Raw genomic sequence first — 13311 nt, 5'->3', positions numbered from 1 at the left:
TGGTTTTTATATGTGTATTAGATCCTTGATTTACTGGTCAGGAGCCCTTTCAAAAGCCACCTCCAGCAGCATAATTTTAATATTATGTGAATAGCATGATGATGCAGTACCAAGCAGCAGCCCTGCCCACAGATCCAGGAACACCAGGCTCTCTGTGTACTAAGCTAACATGAGTTATATTTACATCTGTGTGTTGCTTTAAGTGTCCTAGTTCATCTGTGCTTCCAAACATACAGTATATCCTATATGATCAGTTGCGATAGTCAGTTTTTTATGAATTTAGCTCCACCGCCAAATATTTTCTAACAAAAATAGAGAAATAAAACCGAAAACTGGTAGTCCATAATGTCACAGGAGAAGATCTGATCAATGTAACAGTATTGTAGGAAACAGCAGTGTGCAGTGAAGAATCTCCCATTGCAGTCACTCTGTCTGCAGCACAGTATCTTCTGTTCTGTCTCTGCTCTGTATCTTCATACTCATATTCATAACTTCCACATTCCATTTAGTAAGTTAAGTGGTCAGTAATTTGCATAGTTCATTTTATTTAAAGAAGATCATTTTATGCTCTTATGAGTGGTTCGTGTTCACCTATATTCCCCTAAATAAAAGAGAAGACATATTTTAAAGCAAGTATGTACATGAGATTACAATCAAGACAAACAATCTTAAAGCTTAGCCCCCTTCCCCACTTGCGCACTGCGTGCAAAGCACTGCACAGTGCTTGCATTGCTATGGGATTCTCCCCAATGCAGTTGCGATCCCATTCATTTATAATGAATGGAATTGCACTGTTTGTGCAAAAATGCCTGCTGCATGCAATGATGTTATTGAAATGTTTTTGTTTCAGTCGGCAGCCAGCTAAGGCTTAGTTTCTAATTGTAATGCAAGAATGCATCTGAATCCCTCTAGGAGTGCCATCCGCGGCTATAGGGATTCACACGTGTGATACCATTTTATGCTGCTAACATCTCTATTTTTACCCGCATGAAAACTTGAAGGTAGCCTATTGATTTCAATGGGCTGCGATTCCCCATGCAAACTTGCATGCAGGGAAACAGATGGGAATCACAGCAGTGGGAATGTTTAGAAAACTGCCAACTCAAATTGCTCTTCTGTGCAGTGTTTGCAGCAGTACTCTGCATTTGGTTTGGTTCACATCAGTACCATATCTCCAACAGCCAGCAAGAGGTTTGTGGCTTCTATATAAAATTCATCTGCTTGTCTGGAAAAAAACAGGTAAGTAGAGACTTTGCTTCCGGCTGTCCACAACAGATCTAACATAGGACCTTTTGCAAATGGAGAATGCACAGAACACGTCATGTGAGTGTGATCGAGGAGGTGCGCGGAAGGAACCACGCATGCACAGTACCCGGGATCCAGCGGAGTCAGAGATTTTTCTGACGAGGACAGTGGCACAACGGAGTGGAACCTGAAGACACTGAGGGGCCCTAAAGAGGTCTGGGAGAAGCCCCAGGTAAGTGAAAATCATCATTTCTGACCCAGTTCTGGTGTAATTTAACATGCATTTATGCCTGCACTATATGGAGCCAAACAAAAGATTGAGTCTTTCGCTCAACACAAATGGAATTTCCCTTTGAAATAGCATTGGTGACATACAAGGAATGTTAACATCACTTCCAATTTACACAAAACTGGTGAGCCAATCCAAAAATAGTACCATTTAGCTTTATAAGCATTGCTGATTAATTGAGAACATACAGTACAAATACACAACAGTGCAATGTTTAAAACAATCCAGTGCCATTAAAACTGTAAAACTGACTATATGAAGTGCTAATTCCTACAGCATATCTAAACTGACAAGTGACATGTTGAGAGTGGTAGTCCTCATAAGACATTGCCTGAGGTCCCTTTCTGTTTTCCTGTAGAGCAAGTGTTAAAAATCTAGACTTGCTGTTATCTATGCTAATGGGCTTGTCAAATTCAGCCTGATGTCCTGAAAGTAAATAGAAGGCAAAACTCTTTTATCTGTCTGAGAGAACACTGCAGTTAGCATTTTAGTGCTGAAAAGTTTAAAGGGTCACTACTTCAGTTTACTTTGCAAGTTGAATGAAGCAGATTTTACATCAAGACTGTCATGACTGCTGTGTAGAATTCAATTTAAAAATGAATTAAACTGAAAGCAAGAACATGAGACTTTGTTCCATATTACTAATGTTATTATAGTTAGTACTAAAGTTACTACCCTTAGTACTAAACATAAAACTAATATCTCATATATTTTTTTTTCAGTTCATACGTCGTTTATTTTCAGTCCAGGTTTGCTTTAAGCAGAGTAGCACTGCTTTGCAAGTCTAGGGTGCATTACCACTACATGTTTTGCATTGCTGCATGTTAACTAATCAGCACTAGCCCTATTGTCTGTTCTTTCTTTTAGCCTTTATAGGATCTTGGGCTTTATAATATCATTTATAGGATCTTTATAGGATAATTTCTAGTTTACTCAGTCTCCTGCACAGAGAAAGGAGAATGGCTTTAATTCATCAAACATTACCGCATTCGGTAATGCTGAAAACAGCTGACTTTGCGGAGCACTTAGTAAAATGTCAATTCATCAAAGCTGTTACCTCATGAAAAGCTGACATTCCCGAGCAGTGAGGTAAATTACCGGCTTGTTAAGTGATTACCTCAACACATGTCAGTAAAATGTCAGCAAATGTCAATACATCAAGGTTACAGCATTCGGTAAAATGTGCAGTGATTATCTCCAGCTCTCCCCTGTCGATAACAAGCTTGGAAAGCCTTCAGTGTGGATGTCTCCATGTTTGACAGGAGGAGCAGGCAGCTAATAGAAACGTCCCCTGTCCCCTGCAAGTGCAGCTGATATGTTGGCCAGGCTTCTCGGGTGGAACAGACCCCCCAGGCAGCGAGCAGAGAGACAAGAATAAAATATATTTTCCAGGCACCCTTCGGTAGTGTAACCCCTTGAGTGCCTGTTTGAATATGCAGAGATGCAAGTGGGAGCTCGTGGCAAAATTACCTAAGCAGGGAATGTGTAATGTTTCTCGGCACTTCATCTAAGCTGTGGCAAGTAAATAGAATGTTAAGACTAATGAGACAGTTTCAGCAAGAGCAGAGGCAGTATAACATGTATAACATGCACATGTATAGGGATGTCGGTGCTGGCTCTTTCCTATTGTAATGCCCTCAAGGCACGGACCTCTTCGGTAACTTACCGAACATCTACCACATGTGTGAAAATATTGATGAATTAGCACACACAAGTGTAACATACCGAATGCGGTATTTTAAGGACTTGGTTATTGATATCGAACAGCCCTTGATGAATTGAAGCCAATATGTGCAATGTAATTATATGCACAATTTTTCTATAAATTGATAACTGCTGCTATTATGTTGCTCTCATAAGTCCATTCGCTTCAGATACATATACAGTCTATTATTGTCTCCTTCTTGATAGTCTTGGAAAAATATGTAGCACAACTACAGGTGCTCTGTGACATCATTGGTCTCCTGTCTAATGGCCACTTACTATTGTTGTTCCCACTGCAGAACAGGGCACAACAGTCTGCTCAGCAGAGAGTGAAGCAGCATGTTTGTACAACAGTTACTAGTAAAATGTAACCCCAAACAATCATGAATGATTGCTTCAGGTGGCAAAACTTAAACACCTGTACAAAGGTTTAATTCTGTGTATATACAGTATAGGTCAAGTGTTTTTAATCCTACCCACTTTAAGTTCCATGCTCACAGGCAGACAAATAACTTACTTTTATTACCCATCCCATAAATGAAGCAGATGTCTTTGGAGACCTTGTTGGCAGGATGGCCTATAGTGATGGTCATGTCTAGGAGAACTCATGGAGAAGCATGTGATCAGTTTGGTCAGGTGATGGATATGCAGGTCTCTAATTTGCTAGTCTAGTCGTGATCATGTGCTAAAGCAGGATGTGATCACAGCAAATCAGAGCTTTGCAAATCTATCAGTTGATCAAACAAATCACATGCTTCTCCATGAGTTCTCCTAGACATTACTATCACTAATGGACTATATCACATTCACTGTAATATTATAAGGGAATAACCAGGGTAAATTCTGCAGGTGACTTACATAAATCTAATACCAAAATGAATACGCAAACACTCACCTCTTCCCTTGTTCTGTTTGTGCGGCACACAAAAATGACAAATACTACACCAAATAAAATCCCTACTGCCATAATCATGAATGGAATGTTGGCCACTGTTCTGGCTGCAAGAAGAATGGTCTGAATCCTTTTGGTAGAGTCATCATCAACAAGAACTTCCTACAAATAAAATGCAGATATAAGCATTAGAGTTCTATGCAGAGCCACTGTCAGGGTATCACAAACAGTAGCCCTGTAGGGGGCCTACAGTGACTGGGGAAGGTGTGTCCACCTCCCTGCTGAGTAACATACATTTATCTGTTTCCAGGCTCCAGCAGTGTGCACTGAACAGGAAAAAAGCTAGAGTTAAAGGTATATGAGCAGCTCCTGCTTTCAAATAGCTGAAAGGGCTGCCATGTTTAAGAAACTACTTTCCCTGCTCCCTTTTCACTGAAGTTATCCAGCCTTGGTGTAAAGTTCAACAAGTCACTTATCTCTTTGAAGTGCAGTCTTCCCCCTCCTCCCACCTCCCTAAAAGTGGCCATACACTAGTAAAGGTGGCCATACACTCCTTAGATTAGCAGCAGATAGATCATCAGATAGATTTCTGATCTATCTGATGTGTTTAGGAACATTTTTTACTAGGAACAGATTTCCAATAGATTTCAGTCTGAAATCTACTGAAAATTGATCTGATAGCATTTTTTTGCCATCAGATTTCCATTAGGTCCAATGCAAAATCATAAGCAATCTCAACAGATTGACCTAGATTTTCCAGCAAGCATGTCAGATCGATTGAAATCGATCGAAATCGGCCGCAAATCAATCGGTCAATCGATCAATTTCGATTGATCGGCCGCTAATCGGCTCAGTGTATGGGCCTCTTAATGCTTAATGGGTTTGTTTGAATTTTAGCTTGTGGTCAATTAAGTCAATTAGAGTCCCTATCAGCCTTCCATTGTCTGTTGCTGGTGACCAACCACAGGGCCGGAGAAAGAGGAATTCTGCGTGTAATTTTAACCCTTAAATGTAAAATGATGAGGTAAAATGAAAGTTTTTTTAAGAGACTCTGAAGCGAATTTTTTTTGCTATATTTACCTTTTAATTAGCTTCAGAAGCCTCATCAGTGGTAAACCGCCGAATCTACGCCGAAAAACGAGTGCTGCAGACCCCCCAAATCCCCGGGCAAACATCCACGACCAACTTGGTCGTGGATTGTGTTGCCCTGAGAGGCAGAGCTATGAGCTGTAGCTGCCGCCAATCGCGGCGTGGATCTCCGCCTCTCCCCGCCCCTCTCTGTGAAGGAAGAGTGAGAGGGGCGGGGAGAGGCGGCGATCCGCCGCGATTGACATCAGAAGAGGCAGAACTACAGCAGAGAGCCCCCCCCCCCCGGCGATTTGGGGGGTCTGAAGCCTTCCTTTTTTAGCGGGGATGCGGCAGTTTACCGCTGATGAGAGTACTGAAGCGAATTAAAAGGTAAATGTAGCAATTTTTTTGCGCTTCAGACTCTCTTTAAATAATGAACCATATTTTTAGCATGCATCTTTATTTTGTTATAAAGCTGACCTGGGAGTTAAGCTGATGCTTGGTTCACTTTAAGGAATTCTACACTGGGGTCACAGAGCTGCATTCCTCTGTTATCAGCGCATTAATTCACTGGTTACCCAGACCAGTTTAGCTTAGGTAATCAAAAGAAAGATTTTGTGTTGGTTATAAGCTAATTGTTTCTATAGTAGCTGAGCAACAGGTCCAATTACAGAGCAGTACAGAGCTTCTACACACGAGTGCCGAGATGCAGAGATGCACTCTGACAGCAGCAAATACAATACTAGAGAATCCAGAATCCTGCTAGCTTGCTCCCCCTCCCTTTCTTCTCCCACTCTCCTTTAATAGTTAGGCCTCCTGATTTAAAGATCTGTAGCTACAAATTATCCCCAAACCCCCATCAGTAATGTTTCTTTATAATTAATCTGTGGTGCTATACCCAAGTATTGCAGAATCCTCAGTATAGCCATGCCCACAATGTGACAACCCAGTATTGCCATGTCCCTACAGTTTTCTAAATACAGTTATATCTCCTCAGAGTCTCTAGTAAAGCCAGCCTTGATTACCTTCTCCGTTTCCCCTCTCTCACCCAATCTTTCCTTCCTTTCCTCTTGATATCACCCTCTTTAAAAGAATTTCATTAGTGTGTTACCCCAATTATTATAAGTATATATACAGCATAGTAATAGTCTAATATGCTACCATATTATTATGTATTTATATAGTGACATCTTCTGCAGCACTGTACAGAGTACATAGCCATGTCACTGACTGTCCTCAAAGGAGCTTACAATATAATCCCAACCATGTCCTACCATATTATTATTATGGATTTATATAAGCTTAATCATATCTATGACTACAAAGATATTTGATTGTGTTGAGCAGAAAGATATCGTAACCTGCAAATATCCACTGTCTGAGAAAGGGAAAGAAATGTAGCTAACAAAAGCTTCTTTCTGGAGGTTCATTAACCAGCTGCCAGCCAAATAATCAGAAGCTATTGAATTTGATTTTCTAAAAAGGGATTTTGATCATTTTAAACTATCCTGTCACATCTCTACAATATACGGGTTTAAAGGGGTAGAACCCTGTGGACTTCTGGGGCACTTCTCTGCATGCAAACAGCAGGTGACACAAAAATGGCAACTGATCCTTCCTCTGTAACTTCACTTATGTTCCTTCCCTCCAATCAGCAGGCAGGGAAGGGACGCGGATGGGGACTGGCGCTATGGAGGAGGCGGGGAGCGGCGAGACTGGCATTACAAAGGTAAACAGCCGGCTACAACACGATATGTGTCGCTAGCTCGGCTGATGATTTATGGGGGCATAGCAGAGCGCAGAGGGGGGCTGCGGGGAAGCTGTGTAGCAACAGAGGCTGGGCAGGATATGCAGACCCAGCCTCTGTCTGCTATTAGGATTCTTAGAACCCACCTTAGGTTCTCTTTAACAATTGCTGTAATATGTTACGTGTGCTCTGGATGAGGGTGCCACTGAACTACAGCCCTGCATTCTCATCCGTCATGACTAGAATACTGCAACTCTCTACTTTGTGGCCTGCCTGCTAACCGTTTGGCCCCGCTACAGTCCATCATAAACTCTGCTGCATGACTCATCCACCTCTCCTCCCGCTTCTTCAGTCCTAGCCCACTCTGTCAGTCCCTTTATTGGCTGCCAGTTACACAAAGGATACAATTTAAAATCCTTGCCTACAAAGGATTTTACAACCTAGCTCCTTATTTAAAAAACTTACCTCCAGATACCATCCTACACGCAATCTCCACTCTAGTACTAACAACATTCTCCTGTCTTCCTCTCTGGTCACCTTTTCTCACTCCCACTTACAAGATTTCTCTCGATCCACTCCCCTACACTGGAACTTCCTTCCTCAACACATTTGCAACTCAACCACACATACACTTTTGCGGTGTAACCTAAAAACTCACCTCTTCAGGCAAGCATACTCTCTCACCTTGGCCACTGACCACCATTTTGCCATCTCTTACAGAGCTTCCCTTCGCCTATTGTTCTATCCCTTAACCCTTTGGACTGTAAGGCTGATTGGCCAGTGCTCTTTTTCCCTTTTGTCGCCTAATGCTGTGTAATGTGCATACATATCTTCCACCCCATGTAAAGATCTGTAGTGATTTGTTCACTGCATCCGCTCATCCCCACTGCCAGGGAGATTTATAGCTGCTCTACGCCACCGGCTCCGCTTTTTTTTTAGCTTCTGTGGGCATCCCTAGGACTGATGGATGCCTGTCAGCACACTGTGGGTAGTGATCTGAGCTACCCACAGTGTGCCAACAAGTATCCTTTAGTCCTAGGAAAGCCCACATAGAGATGGCAGGGCAGAGCTATGCGGCGGCATTCCTAATCCCCCCTCCCTCCACCCCTCACTCCCATTGCCTCTCTCCATCGATGATCGCATATTCTCCATCACGTGCAGCTCCGGGCTACTGTTCAAAGTATGATGACATCATCAATTGCGTCCTCGTTACTGTAAACCGTAGCCCGGAGTTGGATAGCAGAGGAGAATATGCGACCATCGCTGGAGAGAGCCTCAGTGAGTAAAACTCCCTGTGCTCTACACACAGTGCCGCCTTTGGCACCTATAGCTGCCTAACTATACTGGGGACACTTATTCCGTGTTAAGTGTTCGCTTATTCCTGGCTAACTTATACTGTAGCATTTATAGCTGCTAACTATACTGGGGACATTTATTCATGGCTAACCTATGCTGTTGCACCTATAACTGGCTAACTATACTCGGGACATTTATACCTGTTAATCTTTACTGCGGCACCTATACCTAAGTAACCTATACTGTGGCACCTATACCTGGCTAACCTATACTGGGGTAACTATGCCGGGCTAACCTATACTCACCATTGGCGTGCTGATCCCTCGTCACGTACTTCTCCAGTGTCTTCTTTCATGTGCCTCGGCGGATTTGTTTCTCCCTCTGCGATTACATGCTCCCTGGCGATTGGTGTTGAAGACGCCAGGGCCACCTAGCGTCATCCACCTCTGGCAGCAAACTATTTTTTTATTGAATTCAATACAATAACCTGTGTAGAATTCAATATTTAATAAAATTTTGATTACAAAAAAAATATTTGAAAATTATTTGAAATAATTGAACCACTTTTTGCACAGAAATCCTGGGGAAATTGAACGCCAGGGAGGTTAATTATATTTTAACGTTATATCTTGTATTCTGCTGGACAGCGCCACGATGGATGCTGGCATTATACAAAATAATAATATTAACAATCACAGGACTGTAGAGACAGTGCCCAGTGAACTGGTCCAATGCTGACAAACACTTAACTGGAGCTTAGTGCCTTGAGGCTGAAGGGGGATAACAGGGCATTATTCCTTAAAGTCAATTCTTAAAGGACACCTGAATTGAGGGTGATAGGTGCCTGGCCTTCTGCCGATTTCTTATGCTACAGTATTATCTGGATCCCTTGCAGCTAATCTAATCTAGAAAGGCTTCAGTCAGAGCACCTGCTCTGCATGCTTGTTCAGGCTTAAAGTATTACAGGAAAATGATCAGGTGGACAGCATGGCAACTAGTATTTCTAAAAGGAAATAAATATGGCAGCCTACATATCCCTCTCAGTTCAGTTGTCCTTTAAAAGAAAATGAGCACTTGCAAATATTTTTTTTTCTTAATGAACTTCCCCATTCTATAAATATAAAAACTGAGCATAACAGCCATACTTACTTCACTCAGGTGCATTACTGGGAAGTAGAGTGTCTGTATCTTCTGTGTAACACCACTGTAAATATAATAGATATTATGTGATGATGTCTCTTGCCAAGATTGTAATGGGTATTGGTTAAAGAGACACTGAAGCGAAAAAATAATTATGATATTATGATTTGTATGTGTAGTACAGATAAGAAATAAAACATTAAGATCAGATACATCAGTCTAATTGTTTCCAGTACAGGAAGATTTAAGAAACTCCAGTTGTTATCTCTATGCAAAAAAGCCATTAAGCTCTACGACTTTCAAAGTCGTGGAGAGGGCTGTCTTCTGACTTTTATTATCTCAAGTGTTAGTGAACAATTTTCTTTTTCTCTGCCAGAGGAGAGGTCATTAGTTCACAGACTGCTCTGAAAGAATCATTTTGAATGCTGAGTAGTGTGTAATCTGCACATATTATAGAATGATGCAATGTTAGAAAAAACACTATATACCTGAAAATAGAAATATTAGAATATTTTCTTTGCTGCTAATCTTCTAGTAATTAATCATAGTACACAACCAATTCATTATATCATATATTTTTTTTCACTTCAGTGTCTCTTTAAGAAAGTATTATTTAAAGCAAATCTGAAGTGAAAATAAACTTGTGATATACCGCTAATGAATTGTATGTGTAGTACAGCTAAGAAATAGAACATTAGTAGCACAGATATGAGACTCATATTGTTTCCAGTACCTGAAGAGTTAAGAAACTTCAGTTGTTCACTATGCAAAAGAGTTTCTCCAAGCTCTCCGGTTGGCTACAGTGCTGTTTTCTGAAGTACTTATCTCAACCTGTCTCTCACTGTTTCTTGTTTAAAGTTTTACTGCAGGAAAGTTCAAAGGATCATTAGCACTGCTCTGTTTCATAGTTTAAAATATAGAGTATAGTTTGTAGACTACAAATATTAAAGAAAGATGAAATGTTATAAAAAAAAAAAGCTATATAACTGAAAATAAAAATATGAGACTTTTCTTTGCTATTTCGATGAATTATCCGTACTACAAATACTATTCATTATATCAAAAGGTTTTTTTTAGCTTCAGTGTCACTTACAGATAATCAGAATACTTACCTAAATTCTGGAACTTGAGTTACGTAAACATTGACTTGCATTCTCTTGGCAACCCTCAATAATAGCCCAGTAAGCTGTAAAACAAAGTGGTCTGCTGTTAGGCACAACACTATAGACAATATACCTGTACATATATACACTATAGTTGTTTTAATTATGTTCAGCACTACACAATAAATCTTTTTTTCCCCACTAGGTAAATATGAACTACGTTTCTGTGAATATTTTAAATAACAAAAATAGAGTGTGGCAAAACATGTACCATGTTACTATGCTATGTATTGTACAATTTACTGTTTCTGTAATGTAGCATTTATTTTGTACTGAGTTTTGATGCCAGCTGTTGTCATTTAGATCCTCTATTGTTGCTGCTCCTGGTGCCACATATTGAGTTGTCTATAGACTTGTTTGCACATTGAAACAATGGTCTTGCTGGAAACTTCTGTAGCCTCAGATAAGACCTACTGTGATCCAGGCTTCTCTGGAAGCTTCTGTGGGAGGACTGTAAGGGCCCATTTACACTACAAAGTAGCAAAACGGTAGCGCTCAGCGCTACCATTTTGCGTGGGTGATTTTGCCAAGATTAGCGCGGTAAAATCATTGTACTCTCCCATGATTGCAAAATGCTGCAGGTAACATGTTTTGCGATTGCCGTTAATCGTGAAACGCCCGTGATCGGCGGCAATCGCGGCAGTGAGATAACAGCCATAGGGTTATAATTGCACTAGCGTTCGCCGATTAGCGGGAATAGCCCGCTAATCGCCTTAGTGTGAATGGGCCCTAATAGGTTGAGGGATAGCAGTGTTGGGCAGAATTGTGCTGGGGTTGTGAATGAGCTGGTATGCTGTATATTCTTCGATGGAGTCTTGGAGTGTTACTACTGCGTGATATGGAGTTTTACTACTGTGAGGTGGAATAAATTAGGTATCTTACAACTGTCAGTCTGCTCGTGGTGTATGGATCCTCATCTCTTCACAGAGAGCTCACACAGGAGAACACTCCTCTCACTTGTCTGCTAACAGAGTAAACCAGCAGGTTTCTTATTAGAAAGCCAAGAGTAGAAAGTGAATATGATGAATGTACAAAATGCTTGAATATTGTTTTCAGAAACTTTAAAAGATATAAAAATGTGTTTGTAAACTTTTCAAAAATGCTTAAACTAACCAAAAACTTTCAACTCGCTTTGAAAAGTGGCAAGCTATGTTTATACTTGTCATGCAATTTCTGTAGAGTTTGAGGCTGCCTGAGCCGGCGACTTCGGCTGAAGTCTTGCGTGCGCGGCATCACGCCGGTCACTGTAAGATACCTGCGCATGCGCGGTTTTCTAAAGACTGAACCGCGCATGCGCAGGACTTTTACGGCGACCGGTGTGATGATGCGCAGGGTGCGCACATGTGACTTCAGCAGAAGTTGGCGGATTACCGGAGCCACCAGCGAGACAACAGAAGGGACCAAGAGGGTGCAGGAGAACCTCGCAGGGTACGGGGGGCTGGAGGAAGCCACTGGTAGGCCCAGGTTTTCCTTTTTTTGTTACTGCTCAGGGTCCCTTTAATAAGGCACCTTCAGAAATCTACAAAGAATTCAGTGTTTTTCTATAAATTAAATTTATACAGCTCCATCGATGTCTTTATAAACACTTCATTTTATAAATAATTAACAATAGATTGCAGAAAACCCACAATATAAAAACAAGAATAAGCGGTGTCAGTCATCTTTGTGCCTTAAAGAGTACCTGAGAAACATACTACCTGTTACGGGGGGCTAGCCAGATCAGGTAGACACCCTATGGTCACAACGCTGCAGATGCATCTCTATGCTCTCTTCCGAGAGCACAGAGAGCGGGGAAAGGGGCAGGGGAGAGACGGTGGCGGGGCATTATGAAGGAGTGCTTCTCCTGCTAAGGAAGCCCCTTCCTGCACTTCCAGCTGCAGTTCCTGTAGGTTTGCCACGAATGCAAGTCACATGTCTGCATTGCACTGAATTTAACCAATCATAAAGCATGGTGACTGTTGCCAGCAGTTCTCTCTAGATTTAATAGTTTCATAGATAGAAGCCTTTCTTTAAAGGGAACCAGAGAGGAATACAATTTAAAAATAGAAAAAGGCTTTTATACATACCTGGGGCTTCTTCCAGCCCCATAAGCCTGGATCGCTCCCACGCCGCCATCCTCCGCTTTCTGGAACCGCCGGGACCGGGCCCGTCACTTCCGGCGGACGCGGCCAATTGTCCACATCACAGGGGCTCTCTCCATACCCGTACGCATGCGGCTGCGCAGTAGGCAGCCTCATGCGTACTTGTATAGAGAGAGCGCCGTGTGATGCGGAGAAACTCGCGGCAATGCGGGATCCGGTACCGGCGGATCCAGGCAGTAGAGGACGGCGGCGTGGGAGCGATCCGTGCGTATGGGGCTGGAGGAAGCCCCAGGTATGTATAAAAGCTTTTTTTTTATCATCTCTGGTTCTCTTTAAGGTTAATCTTATAAAGAAGGGAAAGGAAAAAGTTATAGGCTATAATGAGTTTATCATAGTCACATGAAATGATTTAAAAAGGAACAGAGTAACAATATAATATTCAGGAAACATCTTCTCATGTTATGTAGAGCCATTTCCTGTTTATGAATGTGAGAGCAAAAAGCTAAGTTCGTGAAGTGATGAGTGTGTAAGAAAAGAAGAAAATATGACATACAGAATTGGTCTTGTGACTCTAAATGAGAGCAAAGTGCACTCAGATAGAAGCTGTTGAGGAAACTACAATGTGTCATGCCAATTGCGAATTGGCTGAAAAAGGTCTATACCCTACAAAGACTCATCTTATCTTC

At 41.7% G+C, this 13311-nt stretch overlaps 1 protein-coding gene across 1 annotated transcript in view; it reads right to left on the bottom strand.

Annotated features, from left to right (window-relative positions):
• Positions 1–528: 528 nt before the first annotated feature.
• The window catches only part of SCARB2 (scavenger receptor class B member 2), an 87289-nt gene continuing 74506 nt past the window's right edge, over positions 529–13311 (bottom strand). The window contains exons 9-12 of the mRNA XM_068271075.1: positions 10494–10567; positions 9391–9445; positions 4134–4292; positions 529–601 (exon numbers count right to left, since the gene is read on the bottom strand). Of these exons, the coding sequence (XP_068127176.1) occupies positions 563–601; positions 4134–4292; positions 9391–9445; positions 10494–10567 (327 nt within the window). The 3' untranslated portion in view covers positions 529–562. The remainder of the gene's footprint in view (positions 602–4133; positions 4293–9390; positions 9446–10493; positions 10568–13311) is intronic.

Source organism: Hyperolius riggenbachi, chromosome 1, assembly GCF_040937935.1.
Source record: "Hyperolius riggenbachi isolate aHypRig1 chromosome 1, aHypRig1.pri, whole genome shotgun sequence".
Lineage (NCBI taxonomy): Eukaryota > Metazoa > Chordata > Amphibia > Anura > Hyperoliidae > Hyperolius > Hyperolius riggenbachi.
The sequence above is the reverse complement of the archived record's forward strand: the minus strand, read 5'-3'. Positions and strand labels throughout refer to the sequence as shown.